Source organism: Lactuca virosa, chromosome 1 (genome assembly GCF_052849685.1).
Source record: "Lactuca virosa cultivar CGN04683 chromosome 1, Lactuca_virosa_CGN04683_v6, whole genome shotgun sequence".
NCBI classification, from domain to species: Eukaryota; Viridiplantae; Streptophyta; class Magnoliopsida; order Asterales; family Asteraceae; genus Lactuca; species Lactuca virosa.
Window position 1 is genome coordinate 129,694,601 of NC_136426.1, and position 21,834 is coordinate 129,716,434.

General features: G+C 37.1%; 1 protein-coding gene and 1 pseudogene across 2 annotated transcripts; one reads left to right on the forward strand and one right to left on the reverse strand.

Annotated features, from left to right (window-relative positions):
• The first annotated feature begins 8,202 nt into the window (after positions 1 to 8,202).
• Positions 8,203 to 10,716, forward strand: LOC145158028 (cytochrome P450 Tp4149-like). The gene is made up of 2 exons (XM_079076992.1): positions 8,203 to 9,162; positions 10,008 to 10,716. Exons 1-2 carry the CDS (start codon positions 8,229 to 8,231, stop codon positions 10,556 to 10,558), a joined length of 1,485 nt encoding a protein of 494 aa, XP_078933118.1. The 5' UTR covers positions 8,203 to 8,228; the 3' UTR covers positions 10,559 to 10,716.
• Positions 10,717 to 11,096: 380 nt separating this feature from the next.
• Positions 11,097 to 12,547, reverse strand: LOC145120609 (E3 ubiquitin-protein ligase SIRP1-like; annotated as a pseudogene). Its single transcript, XR_013714263.1, has 2 exons — positions 12,465 to 12,547; positions 11,097 to 12,136 (listed from the first exon to the last, which is right to left on the reverse strand). The product of XR_013714263.1 is annotated as an E3 ubiquitin-protein ligase SIRP1-like (transcript).
• Positions 12,548 to 21,834: the final 9,287 nt, after the last annotated feature.

Genomic DNA, 21,834 nt, shown 5'->3' on the forward strand with positions numbered 1-21,834 from the left:
GCCATCATTATCTGAATCATGGCTTGTACTCCAGCCATGGTGATGGGTTATGGTGCAGCTCCTGCTATAGGCACCTGTTCCATCACTTGGGGGTGAGGTTGTTGGTTTCTGTTTGCATCTCCAGCTCCACTTCGAGTTCTTGCCATTATAATCTATATACCAAATAAGACGAATTTAGATCTTTATTCACGATAGATACTTAAATTCTCCTTATCACTCCGAAACGTTTACATGCTAGTTCTAATATCGTAATCATACGCTTAGAATCCTAAACACATAAGGTTTCCAAATCCGGTCGGCAACAGACCATAGATCCGAAATAATGGCATATATGGCAAACATATAGCATTTAGCACATAAAAACATTTTAGGCATCTTTCCTAAAATATACTAGTGCTCGTGTCTAAAATATGCTAGACACTCATCTCACGATCATCATTTATCATTCTAAGTTCAAGTCTACAAATCATACAAATTCCTAGTTCGCTTAAACTAATGCTCTGATACCAACTGTGACATCCCCAAATTTCTCGGCCAGAAAAGACCGATTTAGTTTATGCTTTTTTAAAATAAAATCAGAGTAATATTTATAAAAGATGTTGCGGAATTTGTCCCCAAAACAAAACATGATAAAAATTTATCAAAACATTTCTTAAAGAAATATATATTTTTATTATATATCAAAACCTCGGGATGTCATGTTCCGATACAGATCAAAAGCATAAATAGTACATTATAAGCCTTACAACAGTTATTTACAACTACTGGCCTATAATCCAAAAATCTCTCATCGTCATCCGACTATGCTCGGGGTCCACTACCTGTAATATAAAAAGCTGAGTGGGTCAGGCTTGGGAGCCTGGTGAGCATATAGGGTTTTCAACCCACAAATAATAATAAATTTATTAAATTCATCAACCAAAAATAAATTTATTAATTTCATCAACCAGCAATAACCCTGATTACCCGTTCCCGTTGTCCTCACTTTACGTCTCTAAACACCTATCATAAGGGACCTAGTCTAAGGATTTTCATCGGGATGACAACACTGCTTTAGGGATTCCTCAGCAATTTATGTCAAATAAGGCAACCATGAGGGGGATGGAGTACACCAGCGAACATATAGTTCACCAACACCTACAGGTTGCGAACCTGCTAGCGTTCCACTGGACTGTCTAGAAAGGTCTGTGGTCGTCATCTATACTCCGCTAGATGACTACAACAACAACATCGAGGCCTCTCATCATTTTAACACACATTAACTATTTCATCTACCCATGTTTTACCCAACATATTTGTAGATAAAAATATATATACAGTTTTAAACTTGTATAAAACATCTATTCAACACCATCTCAAATAAACAAACAATATAATTACACATAGCACGTATTTTATAGAAAATACTTTATATTTATGTGTATGAAGAAAATGACTACACACTCACTTGTTAAGACGATAATTGCGCAGCACCTCGTCTCTTAAAACAATCGTTTCCGATAAAACCGGGGCGTTTTCTCAAAAACCGGGCTCCACACGAGCAGAGTTTCAACTCGACAAACTCTTTTTCTTGGAGACTTCGGGGCTCTGGAACTTGCTTCGGGTGCTAGGACGATATACTAGGCTTCGGGGGTATTTCTTGCAATTTAGGAGAGAGTATAAGGGTGAGAGATGTGAAGAAAGTAAATAAAAATCGGGCAGCCTTGAGTTCTATTTATAGTGGCTGAACATTGGGGTTACGTTGGGCGTAATGTCCTCGTACGCTGGGCATACTGCGAGGCGGTCCAGTACGCTGGGCGTACGCCGAGTACGCTGGGTGTACGGGTGGATCATCTCGGACTCATCGAAGCTACGTACACGTGTCGACCATGCGATGGAGTAGGCTACGTGGCCCAACTCAGACCATGAACACGATTACGCTGGGCATACTCCGAATTTACAAACTTCTAAAATTCGTATCTTTCGCATACGAGCTCCGTTTTTGACGTTCTTTTTATCCACGCGTAGGTGAGACTATGCTCTACAATTTTCATTTAGGCGTAAAGGGCACGTAGGCGGTGAATCGGGTTGAAAGTGAAAGTCGCCAAAAAGTGGCGGAATGCTCTCGAAACCAATTCACTTGAGCTTTTTAGTCATAGTGGGAGCTTTCGGAAATAACTTTGCAGGTCAAGATCATAGGAAGAGGGAAGAACAAGGGAGAAGATCTTTTTGAAAAGAAGACGATTCCAAAAGAAACTCAAAACGGAGAATAGGATGCCTTAAAGGTAAATAAGAAAGATCATAAATAAAAAAGAAAGAAAATAGCTGCCTAGCCCGCGGGAAACAGAAGGTTAGGTTAGGAAGGGAGAAAGGATATTTACCAAGACTACTGAAATAGCACAGATTCGGCTTGGGAGTTCTCACTCGGGCTACTAATCTCCTCTTCTCCTACTCATAAGAACCAGAACAGGCACTCGTAATCGTCCCTAACCTCTGTCTCTAACCTATTCCTTTTCCTCTGTCCTAGTGTAAGTGAAGAGAATAGAAGAGATGAAGTCCGCCCCTTAGCCTCTCCATTTTTTTGGGGGAGCAGAGCAGTCAAAGAATGAAACAGATCAAATGATTGTTCTAGAATGGCTATTTCTCACAATTGCTCCTTGTGATGCAGCGGAACCATGGCAATTAGGATCTCAAGACGCAGCAGGCGAAAACTGGCAAAGTTCATCATTCAGTGGTGGGGTGTTCGTAGAAAAGAAGGCGTCGCCCAACGAGTGGCAGATTTTGATGGAGTCTCGCTTGGATGCTGGGGAGATCCATAGATCTGGATAGAGTCCCCGGAATAGTACGCACGCTAGCGCGCTACGGTCAGGAATAGCGGCCTTAGTCTACTACTATCGGCTATCTCACTCTCGGGAAATCGGGGGTTTTGCCGGGGAATCGGTGTCGTGGTGGTGCTACGAGATGGCGATTTATCGTATAGAAGAATGGATCCGCGGACCTATTGATTGACCATAGATGCGAACCAGTACTATGACCCCGACTCTGTTTATCTATCCCTTTCCCGACTCTGTTAAGGAGGATCGCTAACCCAACTCTTTGAATCTCTGACTAAGCCTGTTCCTCGGGTACCGCTTGCTAATAGACTCCGTTGGCTAATTTTGACTTTATTTTTAAATTTATATTTTTAACAGGCTGGGACAAGAAAAGTCTGTTAAAAATTCATAACTTCTTCATCCGACGTCCGTTTTCGTCTGTCTTTTTACCGTTGCACTAATATCGATGAGATATTCGATTCTTGTTTAGATTGTTTCGGCTAAAAATCACTCGATCTAAATTTCGAGTTTTGGGCTGCACACTGCTAAGTCGAAACTTAGAAAAATCATAACTTTCTCATACGAAGTCAGATTTGGGCGTTCTTTTTATGCACGCTCTCGGTTTAATGAATGCTACGACTTTCGTTTAGATAACTAAGGCTAAAAATCGTTCTATCGTAAATTCACTATTTACGTCATACAACGTTGTGTCGGTTCTGTCCTGAAACTTCGACGAGTCATAACTTCTTTGTTATAACTCGGATTTCGGAATTCTTTTTATCTCCGGAATCCTTGTTTCAACCACTACAACTTTATTCTTATATATCAGGTTTATCTAACGTTTATTTTCGACGCTTATTTTTATTCTTAACTTATTAAATTATGATAATTAAGTAATTAAGCACATAAATCACATAATACATCTTTATTATATCAAAACAAGTTACAAAGGTTGACCTAGACTATTACATCATCATTAATGTCTAGCCTAGAAACACGGGCGTTACACTTAACTACAGAGTTCTTGTGGGATCTGCTGCCCTCACGGCTTTAAAACGCGTTGTAACAAGGAAGGTATCCACACCCCTTATAAGGAAATGTTTCGTTCTCCTTCCAAGCTGATGTGGAATCAGGTGCAACCCACCTTCACCCCCCATTATAAGGTTCGACGTCCCCGTCGAACACGTCGACCCGTGTCCCAGCTCTGATACCATTTGTAACATCCTCCTCCGGTACGTATCACAATATTGTCCGCTTTGGGCTCCCGGAATGAAAACTTCCCAGGTGGTCACCCATCCATGAATTGCTCTCGCCCGGGCACGCTTAACTGCAAAGTTCTTATGGGATCTACTGCCCTCACGGCTTTAAAACACGTTGTGACAAGGAAGGTATCCAGACCCTTATAAGGAAATGTTTCGTTCTCCTTCCAAGCCGATGTGGGATCAGGTGCAACCCACCTTTTGTAACATCCTCCTCTGGCACGTATCACAATATTGTCCGCTTTGAGTTCCCGACGTGAAAACTTCCCAGGGGTCACCCATCCCTGGATTGCTCTCGCTCGAGCACGCTTAACTGTAGAGTTCTTATGGGATCTGCTGCAAACATAACCCAAAACTATAAGCCCAAAGATTAGTGAGTTCCCCCAAATACCAATACATAACAAATAACACAAAAACAAAACAACATACTATGGGTTCAATCAACCATCGGGTTGGAATACCCCAGGCCCCTCAACCATCGGGTTGGAATGCCAACATACTTTGGGTCCAATAAACCATCGGGTTGGAATACCCCAGGCCCCTCAACCATCGGGTTGGAATGCCAACATACTATGGGTCCAATCATCCTCGGAACAGAATACCTTAGGCCCTCAATCATCGGGTTGGAATGCCTCGTCCTGTTGGCTTACGCACAGAGCAGTGAAGCCTCAGCCACCAATAAATCATGTGCACATAATACAGATAAACATACTATTAACCAGCCAGCAATAAACAGACAGATCCTACAGATCACTAAGCATAACAACATCCTAAATACCAGGATACCAATCTAACAGATCACCACAACACTATAGCATACATGTCAGGATATCAAATCCAAAGGGTCGGCCTTGGTACCTTAGACCCATTAGTACAACGAGGGAAACTCACCTCACAATGTCAAACCCCACTGAAAACCTCCGACTGCTGGCTCATGAAAATCCCGAACTAACACAACAAAACAAACATCCAATTAACAATTGGATTACCATCCTTGACTAAGGATCCATACTTAGGGTAAATGTCCACTATGCCCTTTCCCCAATTGGGCCAAGGCCCAAGTCCTAATTCTTGATCCAAAAGGCCCAAATTACTTCAAAACCCATGATCGGCCCAATTTTCCAAACTCGATGCGTTCGACAGGGACGTCGAACCCAATAATGGGGGGTGAAGGTGGGTTGCACCTGATCTCACATCGGCTGGGAAGGAGAACTAAGCATTCCTTAAAAAGGGTGTGGAAATGAATTGTTGCGGACGATTAACCGCATCAACCTTAAATCATACATGCAAATAGCACGTCTTACTGGCTCTACCGCCACACTATGTAATATGTTAAAAGTGTATATTATGTTGTGTATCTTGTTGTCATCCTATAGTTGTGCAGCTACATGTCATTTCTTCTTAATTAATGCTCCAAACTTCCTCCGTAAATATGTCATTCATAGTAGATTCTTGCCTTTTTGTGATTTTTTTAATCTCGTAGTAACAAGTACTCATTCACAAAAGTAGTGTAATTAGGGTATATCCTATTACAAAGGTAGTAACCATATTTGTATTTTCTTTCGTTCACTATCACAAACATATTAGGCTTACCTGAACAAAATATCGTTGAAAATGGGGAAATTACTAAGAACGTTTATGTCATTGTTGGACACTACAACCCCAAACAACACATGTCAAATCCACAATCATTAGATGCATCAACTTCTAGTATCAAAAATGGTGCACCTATATTACCTTAGGTAAATTTACTTCGCCATGTATTTGGAAAATTCCCACTCCCAAAGCATACAATCAAGATTACCAATCATTCCCTTCCTGGTAGACCATGCTTTGTTCATGAGCCGCATACAATCTTTCAATATCACGTCTAGTATGTTTATGCAAGTGTTCTTTGCTGAAAACCTCTATAACATATGCACAAAAATATTTCACACACTCTCGTGTGGTTCTCATACATATTTTAAATACTCATTCTTTGTGTCATAGGTAATACCGTAACCTAGATACCTAAGTGCAGCAATACATTTATGTATAAAAGTAAAGCCCATTCTACCTCTAGGTCCGGTTCTGCTAAAAAATCATATCGCACCTTTAAAGTGAGTGTTACTGACGCGTAAAAATACTTCTTTATTCATACGAAAATGATGATCAAATGTTTCCTTCTTATAAATACAATTTTCAACAAAATAATCACGTACCAAATGTTCATATGAAGCTTGACGATATTGGTTGACAATGGCTTTTGTGTGCTTAACATGCATGAATTCTTGATCAACAGTTATGGTAACAATATTAAAGAATGATGAGAAAAACTCCCCGTCATCAGAAAACATATTTTTTCAAAAAACTTCATGTTTATATTTCTAAAAATAGATAAAAGATAATGAATATTTTGAGTGAAATTTTAGTGGTATATATAGATGAGATTATGAGCATGTTTGAGTAAATATGATTTTTTTAGGAAAATGCCACAAGTAGTCGTTTAACCCTTAGCAATCACAAATACTTCCCCATTAGAGCGATGCTCATTGTGTCACTCTCCACAAACCACCACGTTCGTGGCACCAGGGATGGTGTGCACGAACGCGGTGCACCCTCTACCTCGCCACGGGTTAAGTCTTGTGGCTTGTATACTGTTATGCCTTACCAAGTACAAGTTAATGACAACCATTTGAGGTTTTTTAGAAATTAAGTTGTGTGTTATGATCCTCAAATAACTCAATATAAAAGTACAATAATACTTTCCTAACCACCTGTTTCTCTTTCAAAATACTTTAATTAAAAACACTTTGCCCCCTTCCCCTTCCCCTTCCCCTCCCTACCAATCCCCATCACCGGTGATAGACTCCAATCAACACACATTTACTTTGGATCCCTAATCCTATAATATTGAGCATGGTTCAAAACCAAAATTGGATAACTTCAAAGACATACAAACTCTACTTAGTTCACCTCTTTCGAACATTGTCAAAACCAACAAAAAATATAGAAAAATATGTAATCCTTTTAAACAATGTTCAAGTTAGAGCATCTGACAGATAACTGAAAGTCTTGATGATGTGTTGTTGGGATGGCCAACAAATAACATAACAGTGGAGGTCGACGCCTCAAAGAGAAACCACAATCTTGACGTCGTGAAATATAGCTTAAATATTCTTGATAATTTACGTCGTTGAACAAAAGTTGTGTACCTAAATTCGTGAATTTGCAACGATAGGTGTGGACACGGCTGGAATCGGAGATAACAGGGTAGTGGTGCATGGCCAGAATCGACGATGTTAGGATTGGGGGTGACTGGACTTGATGTTAGGGTGGGGGTGTCAAATGAAATTTAAGTTAAGAATATATAGATTTGGGGTGGTGGCGAAAAATAGGAGATAAGTGAAAATCAATTAAAACAATAAAAAAAAATTGATAATTCGCATTTAGCGAGGGATGTTTTTTTGTTTCTGAATCCATCACTAATCCCTCTCCAATCCATTTATAAATGGCTAGAATTTACGGAATAGAAATCCTGGTTTGGAAGCTCATCGTTGATTAGCTTGGGATAACTTACATTGCTAATTTTGTCATTGACACCTCTGTTTCTAGTAGTGGGGAAAGGTGTGAGCATCAATGGGAGGGAGGCCAATAATTCGTAAAGAGATGGGTGCGGCGTATTCACAAAAGAGAAGAACGACGAGACCGTGTGATTTGCAATATTTTTCACAAAATGACCGGATCAAATGGTGTTTTCTTTTTTCTTTGGAATTGTCTTGGCAAGAGAATATAACCACGAAATTGATGTTTGTCTAAGTTGACTATTAGGGCAGTTTCTTGAACAACATATGTTAGTTTAACCGTGTTTTTTAAACAACAAAAATGAATGTAATGATGTTTTTTGAACTTGTAAACCGCTGGGTGGCTACCTGATCAAAATGTTTCTTGAACAACAACTCAGTTTCATTGTAAGTCATCTTAAAAAAAAAAAATAGAAACAAAAAACTAAATACGTAAACGGGCATAGTAGTCCTTATCCATACAATAATCTATCTATTGTAGTATAATACATACCACAGAAACGAACCGCTTAACTCCAAGAAATAATAATGATAGAATTGTTGTGTGCTGAGATTTCAGCTTTTTATATAAACCATTCCATATTATTGGGCATCAAAATCTCTTGGTAAGGGAAATGTTTTCTTTCTTACAGAATTCCCCCTTTTTCTACTATTCATGCATCGTTTTAATAATTCTCATCAGTTTCAAATGGATTTCAACTCTTTCCAGGACCAATAAAAATTTACCACCATCTCCACCAAGGCTTCCGATCATCGGAAACCTCCACCAACTAGGGTTGAACCCCCACCGCTCACTTGAGGCCCTGTCCAAAAAACATGGTCCACTCATGTTGATACACCTTGGCAACGTGCCCATGCTTGTTGCCTCCTCACCTGAAGCAGCCAAAGAGATCTTGAAAACCCATGATTTGAAATTTGCAAGCCGACCCAAGTTAAGAATTCCCGACATACTTTTGTATGGCTCCAACGACATAACGTTTTCTCCTTATGGAGAGTATTGGAGGCAACTGAAGAGCATCGCTGTAGTTCATCTTCTAAATAATACACGAGTCCAGTCATTTGAACAAGTGAGGGAAAAAGAGGTGGCTCTTATGATTGACAAGATAAAAAACAGTTGTGGTTCTTTAGTTGATCTTAATGAGCTGTTTTTTTGGCTTACGAATAACATTGTCTGTATGGCGAGTCTAGGGAGGAAATATGGTGGGTCAACGTTTGCAGACATAATGGACAGGTTTATGCATCTGCTCAGTGGTTTCAATGTTGGTGATTATATTCCATGGTTGGCTTGGATAGACCGATTGAGTGGTTTAGAGGAGAAAGCACATAAAGTTGCTAAAGAATTTGATGACTTTCTTGAATGTGTTGTTGAAGAACATGTACACAAGAGAACAGAAATGGATGCTCAATGTCGTGAAGATCAAGATCTAGTTGACACCTTATTGGATGTACAAAGAGATAACGCAACCGGCTTTACCTTTCATAGAGATGTCATCAAAGCCCTCATTTTGGTAAGAGTTTTATTTTCATCTTTTAATTTTGAAATAAAGAATTGTGATCGTTATTTTATAGTGAGATATTCTGTATCCCAAAAAAATAATTAAGGATGGTAAATCTTATTTACATGACCAATATTAATGAAAAAATTTTACTCACAAAGTAAATTTTGTCGAATTTTTGCAGCAAACTAGTGAGGCTCACACGCTATATTTGAAACTATTGTTTTTGTTAAAAAATTAAAATTAAAAGACAAAGGAATGTAAGATTTAAATTAGAACAACTATATAGTGAACTACCAAACCACTCATGTGGTGAAAATTTAGAACTACGACTAAACTAAATTAAAAAATTCATAGATACTACCATGTACTAAACACAAGTTATATTTGAAACTAGAGTAAATTTCAAAGTCGCTAGTGTGGTTTAATTAGTATAATTTGTAGATTTTATTTCTATTTGGATTTTTCATTGGGATAGTCTCACTCAAAGGTTCTTAAAAGCTCGTCATGATACACCTTGGCTTTATATTGTACTTGTCACCACGCTTTAACAAAATGTCATCTTAAGTATATATGTATATCAAAAATGAATAATAATAGAAAATATATAAAATATTATTACTTATTTTGTTGTGGTTCGTCGCCGCAAGACAACTAGATCTAAGAACAATTATGAGAAATGTCTAACTGATTCAAATGAGGTGGCACGCCTTATATTAGACATCATGATTTTTTTTTTTCTTTTACTATTTTATGATTAGTTTATTATAATAAACGTTATTAAAATATTTGGGTCATCGCCCCACTTCGACGATTTCAATAGAGGGAAGGGATTGTTAGGATCAATGACTTTAATAAACAAGCACACGACAATGAAGATGCTAAAGGAACAATAACAACTAATAAGACACCCAAGGGTAATGGAAAAAGTACAACAAGAAGTAACAGAAACAGCACAAGGAAGATCCATGATTTTGGAAAGAGATTTAGAGAAAATGCATTATCTTAAAGCTATCATCAAGGAGACCTTACGTTTGCATACTCCAGTTCCACTACTTGTTCCTCGAGAATCAACACAAGATGTGGAACTAATGGGGTACGACATTCCAGCTGGCACACAAGCGATTGTGAATGCTTGGGCGATAGGAAGAGATCCTACCTTATGGGAAGAACCACAGGAATTTAGGCCTGAAAGGTTCTTGAACACTTCCACAGATTACAAAGGGCTTCACTTTGAGCTGCTTCCATTTGGTGGTGGACGAAGAGGGTGCCCTGGAATTCAATTCGCCATAGTCATCATTGAATTAGCATTAGCAAATGTGATATACAAGTTCGATTTGGCATTACCAGATGGAGTAAAAGGAAAGGATTTGGACATGAGTGAGAAGTATGGCCTTGTTGTCCATAAGAAATCTCCTTTAATTGTTGTGGCAACTTCTCGTTTCTAGTAGTTGCCCGTAGTATGTAACTTTCAATGATGATAATACTGAATATATGTTTTATAATTGATGTAATAACCGAAGAGGTGTCTAGCTTTAAACACAAATCCTTTTAAATTTAAGATATGATTGATTTTCCATAATCATACATTATTTTTTTTGGAACATCCTAACATGTTATGATTTAGATGTTAATTTAGTTTTACGATTAAATTGATCAAACACATACTATGAGAGGAGATTATTTGTTGTTCTTAATTTCTTTCTTGGACAATCATTATTATATGCATGAGGAACACAAATCACAGTTTATTGATCCAAAGAACATGACTATAACTTAAACACTAACAACTTCCATGACCTTTATAGCAAATTGGTCATAATTGGTTGCCTAAATATGTCATTATACGATTTAGAAAGGCACAAGAACATTAATATAGTACGTATAAATACATTTTTGAAATCCGATAAGTTTCAACATTACACTTCCCAACCGGTCTCTGTACACAACTCTCTAACAAACATGAGAACTTATTGTTCCTCATCCTCACCATGGGCTCGTAGCTCTACGAGCCCATGGTGACGAATCCGAACTCGATGCAGATGGCATCGAGCCGGGTTGGGGCACATTTGTTGGCCGGAATAAGGTACTAAAAGGACAAGGAAGAGACAAACGCCTCAGATTTCTCTCATCCCTATCTTCACTATCACCTGACCTGTTTGCCTCTTGGTCGGGTCTTGTTTCATCAGAAGGTAACTAAAACCTGCAAACGGGACATGGGCTATGAGGCTCTAACCATGGCAGAATACATTTGCTATGAGACTTATGTTTACATGGCATTTCTTTGGCTTCATTTCCATCTTCAAAATCATCCAAACAAACCGAACATTGAACCGAATTTTCATCGATTTTTTCAGTTGGCATTACTTCCACCGCCTGTTTTTCGTGCGGGTCAAGTTTCGTGTCTATTCGGGTCAATTTCAGACAAATGTTGTAGTAATTCGTCTAATCCGGGACCCGAAAAATAGTCACCTAAAGAACCAATTGGATGGGTCCCACCACCGCTGCCTTGAAATTAAAAGGATTAATCAGAATAACATGTTCCCGATCATGATCACGATCACGTTCTTGTGATGTATTGTTTTCATATCCGGATCGAACACCTTGGAGGAGGTGGAGGATGGTGGCAGAGCTCCGGCCCCGCCTCCTCATGATAGACTCAAACTCACGGTCCAAATCAGAGTCTCCACCCTCCTGGAAGTTGTAGCTCCGGTGGCGGTCTTCTTCCTCGTTATCATCATCAAAGTCGATGTGGGAAAATATCCGGCGACGGTGAGGGTTTTTCACTATGCCGAGAAAGACCGGAGGCCATAACGACTGACCACGGTCAGGAACATCTTCACGGTGGTGGTGGTTGTTGCTTGTGACACTATCCATTTCCTCCATGAATTCACCATGACAACTCGAACACTTGATTGTTACCACTTCTATGATCGGGACTACGGGCCTATTACATTGATGACACCAGTATCTTGTTGACTCTCTATCTTCATCCATATCTCACTTTCAGAAATCAGAATCAAGCTCTGTTATCAATCGCAATCAAGATCAGCAATCACGAAGTAGAAAAAATTTAGGTTTGTTAATTCAAACATATTATTACAGATCAAAGTATATAAAACCCTAGAACCCTTGATATGAGATTTACAAAGATAGAATTCTACTGGTAATTAACAAGAAATATAGATCTTCAAAACGTAATATAACCAGATCCAGAAAGTAAAATTTCTTGGTAAAGATTTGTATAATCTATACATGAAGAATCTGAAAGCTTCTAGATTTCAATTCCTTTGTAAACCTAACCAACATGGATTGAAACTGACTCAGATAAGAAAGAGAAGGAGAAACAATTACCAGTATCAGCAGACGAAATCTGGTGTGTTGGAAAGATGCAATCAAAGACGTTTTTGTTGGAAAGCTACAATCAAAGACGTTTGAGGTGGGAATCTGAATGGGTATTGTGGGGTCATATGAATTGTAGGACTGTCTGTTGTACCCCTCCCTTTGCATGAAACTATTAAACTTCAAGTACCACTGTCTTGGAGCTTGCTTCAATCCATACAAAATTTTCTTGAGTTTGCACACCATATTTTCTTTACCAACTGTGGGAAAACCCTCTCGTGGTGTCATGTAGATGTCTCCTTTTAGTTCGCCATGGAGAAAGGTTGATTTAACATCTAGCTGCTCTAGATGGAGATCTTTAGAGGATACAATACCCAAGACCATTCTGATTGTAGTCATCTTCACAACTGTAGAGAATATATCATTGTCATCAACTCTCCTCTTCTGTTGAAACCCCTTGACCACAAGCCTTGCCTTGTATCGTTTTTTTGCCATCAATCTCATCTTTGAACCGAAACACCCATTTGTTCTGTAGTGCTTTCTTCCCTGCTGGGAGCTTGACCAATGACCAAGTGTGGTTCTTGTCCAGCAAGCTTAACTCGTCTTCCTTAGCCTTCTTCCACTGTATGGAATCTTTCATCCTCAAGGCCTCTAGATAAGACTCAGATTCACCATTCCCAGTCAATAACACGTAATTATCTTATAGAGAATACCTGACTGTAGGTCTTCGTACTCTGGTAGATCTACGAACAATAGGTGTAACGGTCTCTACTTCATTTTCAACCTCATCCTCTAAAATACTATCCTATGATACATCTGAGCTCCCACTACTTCCTAATGTTTCACCTATCTCTAGAGTACTGATAGGTTTTACAACGTTGTCATCTAATATTTCTTCTAAATCAACTTAATCTTTCTTTTCTGGTTGTTTTTCATTTCCAGAGATCTTTTCAAGTTCGTCCTTGTATACAACACTCTCGTTGAACACCACATCCCGACTTCTAATAACCTTTTTATTCTTGTTATCCTAGAAGCGGTACCCCATGTCATCCAACCCATAACCTATAAAGTTGCACTTCCTTGCCTTCACCTCTAGTTTGTCTCTCTCTGAGTTTTTAACTTTAACATACGAGACACAACCGAATACCTTCAGGTGTTTGCTCGAAATCTCCCGACCTTGCCATTGCTTTTCTGGAATCTTAAAACCTATGGGGAATGAGGGTCCTCTATGATTAAATATTCAATTGTGTTGACCGAATCTGCCCATAACAGTATTGGTAAACCTACATGTAGTCTCATGTTTTTAGCCCTCTCGTTCAATGTTTAGTTCATCCTCTCAACTACTCCATTCTACTGAGGTGTCTTCGGAATAGTCTTCTGCATTTTGATTTCCTAGTCAACACAATAATCAAAAAATTATTTGCTACTAAATTCCTCCCCATTGTCTGATCTGAAACACTTGATTTTCAAGTTTGTTTCATTCTCTACAATAGATTTCCATTTCTTGAATGTGCTGAAAACTTCAGAATTATGCTTCAAGAAATAAACCTAAACTTTCCTTTTGCAGTCGTCAATGAAAGCAACGTAATATCGGGATCTGCCCACTGAAGAAACTAAAGTGGGACCATAAACATCTGAATGAACTAACTCCATCTTTCTGGACTTGGGCGGATGACATATCTTTGTGAAAGTAACCTTCTTCTGTTTACCCAGAACACATGGCTCATGGAATTCAACTGTCACAGTCTATAAATCTGGTATTCTTCCTTTGGAGGCTAGCATCTTCATTCCCTTCTCACTCATATGTCCAAGTCTTTGGTGTCATATAGTAGATGTCCCAACTTCTTCAACAGCATGTGCTTCAGCATCATAAACTTCCACCATATAAAGTGTACCCTGCTTTTGACCTCTAGCAACAACTAAGTTTCCCTTTGTCACTTTCCACTAATGATCACCAAATGTAACATAGTGACCTTCATCATCAAGCTACCCTACTAATATTAACATCCTTTTCAAGTCTGGAATAAAGTTGATATTCTTCAAAGTCCACTTTGTACCCCAAGTCGTCTTGAGGACCACATCCCCAACTCTAGTAATATCCAGGATCTTATTGTCTGCTAATATGACTTTCCCTTTGTACTGCTTGAAATTCTGCATTACTTCTCTAGCATGACAAACATGAAAAGACGCACCAGAATCCATGATCCAGGATTTCGTTGATTTTTTTGACACAAAAAATGAGTGCATCATCTTCAGAATCTACTGTCATATTCACTTCCTTCTTGCCTTTATCTGCCGAAGGCTCTGGGCACTGATTTTTGAAATGACATTTCTCTTTGCAATTCCAACAGATAATATCCTTTCTGTTCTTCGATTGACCTCTCTTTCTTGTCTTCGATCTTCATCTATCACCGCCTCCTCTGTCTTCAGTACTTAGAAGACTACTGGAATCTTCTCCGGAACTCCGTCTTAGCACATCCTCACCAAGGGTTAAGTTACGGATACCTTCGAATGTCATCTTAGCACCTTCGGCTGAACTACTAACTACTGTCATTGTTCTGGACCAACTTTTAGGCAGCGAAGATAATAACAGCAACGCCATGACTTCATCTTCAAATTCAATATCAACAAAAATCAACCTTGAGATGATAGAATTGAATTCGTTAACACGATCAGTCACCGAGCTACCCTCCTTCATCTTCAGATTCACCAAGTGTCGTATCAAGAAAAATTTCTTCGTCGTTAAGGATTTTTCATACATGTTAGAAAACGCCTTGAGCATACCAAACATTGTTCTTTCATTGAAAATGTTGTAAGAAACGTTCTTTGCCAATGACAACCTACCTGAAAACACTAAAAGCCTGCCGATCTAACAGATCCCATTGCTCCTGTTCCAACACTTATGGTTTCCTTTCGGATAATGGTAGATGTAACTTCTTCTGGTAGAGATAATCTTTGATTTGCATTTTCCAGAAAACGAAATCTTGACCATCGAATTTTTCGATCTTAACTTTCCCATATTCAACCATAGCTCTGATACCAGATTTTTGGGTATTCAACAAAACAAGTTAAGCGACTTCAGACAAAACGATAAATGATTTCGGTAACACTCACGGAATAAAACTACAAAAAAAAACTACGAACCAAAAATGAACACAATATTTAAATGGTTCGGTCTAATCTAACCTACATCCACTGGCAAACGAGAGAGAGAGAGAGAGATGATTATTTTATAACAAAGAAAATTACAATCATTCAAGGCTAAATTACACTTGTAACCTGATCACTCACTGTAAGGTACCACTCGTATTTTTTTACCTGCCAACCGAAAGGCTCTGCACAAAATAAACTACCTTACTTTTAGTTTTCTTTTTTTACCTGTCAACTGAAAGGCTCTACACAAAATAAACTACCTTACGTTCAGTTTTATATCTGGTGATTTTTCTCATACTTATTTGTTTGAAGCACTCATATTTGTATATGAGTTTTATCTGCCAAAGTCAAATAAATGATAAATACAAAATTCTATCAAACAAAGGACATGACTAAGTACAACACTAAAGGCTACTAGCTATTTGACTTTAAGACTTCAACCACTCTTCAACTTCATTAAACACGTTCTCCCAATTCAAGTATAGTTGAATTGATTATTATGCCAAGTTACACTTTTGGCCCTTGAACTTTGAGTGACTTGTCTTTCATGGCTCTACTAAACCCAACTTTAGCAGGTAAATTCATACTTCATTCCCTTAAAAAATAAAAATAAAAAAAATAAACTTAGAGTGACCTTTTAAAACAAATGCAATAAATTCGTTGGGCTAATATGACATTTTTCTCATTTTTTAACTAACTAAATAATATTTAATTTTAATAATTTAACATATAAACTTAAAATTAAAATGCAAATAATATGAAAATTACATAAATAAAAATAAAACTTACAAAAACAGACATAATTCAAACATAAAATTATTATTCATCCTCGACAATTTCGTTTTGGTATAATTGCTCCGTAAACTCTTGTCCAAAAAAACTGGCATGTTTCAATAGATTGCATTTTGAGAGCTCTTGTCATGTATTCGTCTTGTTCCAACACTTCTGGTTTCCTTTCGGATAATGGTAGATGTAACTTCTTCTGGTAGAGATAATCTTTGATTTGCATTTTCCAGAAAACGAAATCTTGACCATCGAATTTTTCGATCTGAACTTTCTCATCTTCAACCATAGCTCTGATACTGGTTTTTTTGGGTATTCAACAAAACAAGTTAAGCGACTTCAGACAAAACGATAAATGATTTCGGTAACACTCACGGAATAAAACTACAAACCAAAAATGTACACAATATTTAAAGTGGTTCGGTCTAATCTGACCTACATCCACTGGCGAACGAGAGAGAGAGAGAGAGAGAGAGAGGGAGAAAGAGAGAGAGGGATTTTATTATCACCAAGAAAATTACAATCATACAAGGCTAAATTACACTTGTAACCTGATCACTCACTAAAAGGTATCACTCATATTTTTTTGGCTGCCTTGGCTGCCAACCGAAAGGCTCTGCACAAAATAAACTACCTTACTTTCAGTGTTCTGTTTTCTATGTGGTGTTTTTTCTCATACTTATTTGTTTGAAGCACTTGTATTTGTTTATGAGTTTTACGTGCCAAAGTCAAATAAATGATAAAGACAAATTTCTGTCAAACATAGGATATGAGTACGTACAACACTGCTACTAGCTATTTGACTTTAAGACTTCAACCACTCTTCAACTTCATTAAACACCTTCACCCCATTCAAGTACAGTTTAATTGATTATTATGCCAAGTTACCCTTTTGGCCCTTGAAATTTGAGTGACTTGTCTTTCATGGCTCTACTAAACCCAACTTTAGCAGGTAAATTCATATTTCATTCCCTTCAGTTAAAAAAAAAAGAAAAAAAAAAGACTTAGAATGACCTTTTAAAACAAATGGTATAAATTTGTTGGGCTAATATGACATTTTCTCATTTTTTAACTAAATAAATAATATTTAGTTTTAATAATTTAACAAATAAACTTAAAATTAAAATGCAAATAATATGAAAATTACATAAATAAAAATAAAACTTACAAAAACAGACATAATTCAAACATAAAATTATTATTCATCCTCGACGACTTCGTTTTGGTATAATTGCTCCGTAAACTCTTGTTCAAAAAAATTGGCATGTTTCAATAGATTGCATTTTGAGAGCTCTTGCCATGTATTCGTCTTGTTCCAACACTTATGGTTTCCTTTCGGATAATGGTAAATGTAACTTCTTCTGGTAGAGATAATCTTTGATTTTCATTTTCCAGAAAACGAAATCTTGACCATCGAATTTTTCGATCTCAACTTTCTCATCTTCAACTGATACCGGTTTTTTTGGGTATTCAACAAAACAAGTTAAGCGACTTCAGACAAAACGATAAATGATTTCGGTAACACTCACGGAATAAAACTACAAACCAAAAATGTACACAATATTTAAAGTGGTTCGGTCTAATTTGACCTACATCCACTGGCGAACGAGAGAGAGAGAGAGAGAGAGAGAGAGGATTTTATTATCACCAAGAAAATTACAATCATACAAGGCTAAATTACACTTGTAATCTAATCACTCACTGAATGGTATCACTCATATTTTTTTGGCTGCCAACCAAAAGGCTCTGCACAAAATAAACTACCTTACTTTCAGTTTTCTGTTTTCTATCTGGTGTTTTTTCTCATACTTATTTGTTTAAAGCATGGTTATCAAAATCGCGATCCTGATCGTAGGATCGTACGATCCTAGGTTTGAAAAACGATCTGGATCGTAAAAGGATCGTATTTGGGATAGGATCGCAGGTAGGATCGTAAGATCGTAGGTAAGATCGTAGGTAGGATCGTAGGATCGAGATCCGATCCGATCCTACCTTCCTTTGATTTTTTATTTTATTTTTATTTTTATTTTATTTTTTTTGCAAATGAAAATTATTTTTACCAATTTATGTCTTTTACCCTTTACCTATTTACCATTTATAATTTTGTGTTGTGACTTACGACTAATATTTTGAAGTTTTTATAACTTTTGAACGAAAAATTAAATTTTTGAAATATTTTTCATGTTTAAAAATTATAAATTAAAATTATGTTTTATTTTGTGGGATCTTAGGATCCCGATCCCGATCTTGCAAACCCAAAAACGATCCTACATAGGATCCCGATCTTGACAACCTTGGTTTAAAGCACTCGTATTTGTATATGAGTTTTACCTGCCAAAGTCAAATAAATGATAAAGACAAATTTCTGTCAAACAAAGGATATGAGTACGTACAACACTGCTGCTACCTATTTTACTTTAAGACTTCAACCACTTTTCAACTTCATTAAACACCTTCACCCAATTCAAGTATAGTTGAATTAATTATTATGCCAAGTTACACTTTTGGCCATTGAAATTTAAGTGACTTGTTTTTCATGGCTCTACTAAACCCAACTTTAGCAGGTAAATTGCTGGCTCTACTAAACCCAACTTGTTTTTCATACTTCATTCCCTTCAATTAAAAAAAAAGTCTTAGAATGACCTTTTAAAACAAATTCTATAAAATTGTTGGGCTAATATGACATTTTCTCATTTTTTAACTAACTAAATAATATTTAATTTTAATAATTTAACATATAAACTTAAAATTAAAATGCAAATAATATGAAAATTACAAATATAAAAATAAAACTTACAAAAACAGACATAATTCAAACATAAAATTACTATTCATCCTCAACGACTTCGTTTTGGTATAATTGTTCCGTAAACTCTTGTCCAAAAAAATTGACATGTTTCAATAGATTGCATTTTGAGAGCTCTTGCCATGTATTCGTCTTGTTCCAACACTTCTGGTTTCCTTTCGGATAATGGTAGATGTAACTTCTTATGGTAGAGATAATCTTTGATTTGCGTTTCCAGAAAACGAAATCTTGACCATCGAATTTTTCGATCTTAACTTTCTCATCTTCAACCATAGCTCTGATACCGGTTTTTTTGGGTATTCAACAAAACAAGTTAAGCGACTTCAGACAAAACGACAAATGATGTCGGTAACACTCACGGAATAAAACTACAAAAAAAACTACAAACCAAAAATGTACACAATATTTAAAGTGGTTCGATCTAACCTGACCTACATCTACTGGCGAACGAGAGAAAGAGAGAGAGAGAGAGAGAGAGAGAGAGAGAGAGAGAGAGGGATTTTATTATCACCAAAAAAATTACAATCATACAAAGCTAAATTACACTTGTAACATGATCACTCACCCAAAGGTATCACTCATATTTTTTTAGCTGCCAACCGAAAGGCTCTGCACAAAATAAACTTCCTTACTTTCAGTTTTCTATCTCGTGTTTTTTCTCAAACTTATTTTATATGAGTTTTACCTGCCAAAGTCAAATAAATGATAAAGACAAATTTCTATCAAACAAATGATATGAATACGTACAACACTGCTACTAGCTATTTGACTTTAAGACTTCAACCACTCTTCAACTTCATTAAACACCTTCACCCAATTCAGGTACAGTTGAATTGATTATTATGCCAAGTTACACTTTTGGCCCTTGAAATTTGAGTGACTTGTCTTTCATGGCTCGACTAAACCCAACTTTAGCAGGTAAATTCATACTTCATTTCTTTCAATTAAAAAAAAATACAAACAAATACAAATACAAAAAAAAAAAAAAAAAAAAAAAAAAAAAAAAAAACTTAGAATGACCTTTTAAAACAAATGCTATAAATTTGTTGGGCTAATATGACATTTTCTCATTTTTTATCTAACCTAATAATATTTAATTTTAATAATTTAACATATAAACTTAAAATTAAAATGCAAATAATATGAAAATTACATAAATAAAAATAAAACTTACAAAAAAAGACATAATTCAAACATAAAATTACTATTCGTCCTCGACGACGTTGTTTTGGTATAAATGCTCTGTAAAGTCTTGTACAAAAATTTGGCACGTTTCAATAGATTGTATTTTGAGAGCTCTTGCCATGTATTCATCATCTGTACATGGAAATGAATTATTGCGGACGATTAATTAACCACATCAACCTTAAATCATACGTGCAAATAGCACGTCCTACTGGCTCAACCGCCATACTATATAATATGTTAAAAGTGTATATTATGTTGTGTATCTTATCGTCATCCTATAGTCGTGCAGTGTTTCTCTACATGTCATTTCTTCTTAATTAATGCACCAAACTCCCTCCCTAAATATGTCCTTCATCGTAGATTCTTGCCTTTTGTGATTTTTTTAATCTCGTACTAACCGGTACTTATTCACAAAAGTAGCGTAATTAGGGTATATCATATCAAAAAGGTAGTAACCATATTTGTATTCTCTTCCATTCACTATCACAAACATATTAGGTGCTTACCCGGTCAGTATATTGTTGAAAATCGGGGAATTACTAAGAACGTTTATGTCATTGTTGGATACTACTACCCCTAACAACTCATGTCAAATCCACAATCATTAGATGCATCAACTTCTAGTATCAAAGATGGTGCACCTATATCAGCTTCAGCTTGGGTAAATTTACTTCGTCATATATTTGTACAATTTCCCACTCCCAAAGCATACAATCAAGTATGGATAAGCAAAGAAACCGAACCGGCTGGAACCGGCCCGAGAACTGAACTTGGTGGAAAATAGGAACCGAACCGGACCGCCGGTTCTACCGGTTCCGGTTCCTACCGCTTCTTGTCGTGCCTTCAATGTTGGAACAGGTCCTCGAGAAATAGCAACATACGGTTCTGGTTTTTGCTGGTTCTACTGGTTTTTGTCGGTTCTACCAGTTCCGGTTCCTATTGGTTCCGGTTCCAAAAATCCACAAGAATATTGTCCCGGTCCCGGGCCGACCGGTTCCATTGGGTTCCGGTTCCGGTACCGGTTCCGGCCGGTTCCTCGGTCCATATGTTCATCCCTATAATCAAGATTACTTATCATTCCATTCTTGGTAGACCATGCTTTGTTCCTGAGCCATATACAATCTTTCAATATCACGTCTAGTAATATACAATCTTTCAATATCACGTCTAGTAGGTTTACGCAAGTGTTCTTTGCTGAAAACCTCCATAACATATGCACAAAAATACTTCACACACTCTCGTGCGGTTCTCACATATATTTTAAAAACTCATCCGTTGCGTCATAGGTAATACCGTAACCTAGATACCTAAGTGCAGTCATACATTTATGTATAAAAGTAAAGCCCATTCTACCTCTAGGTCCGGTTCTGCTAAAAAATCATACCGCGCCTCTAAAGTGTTACTAACGCGTAAAAATACCTCTTTATTTATACCAAAACGATGATCAAATGC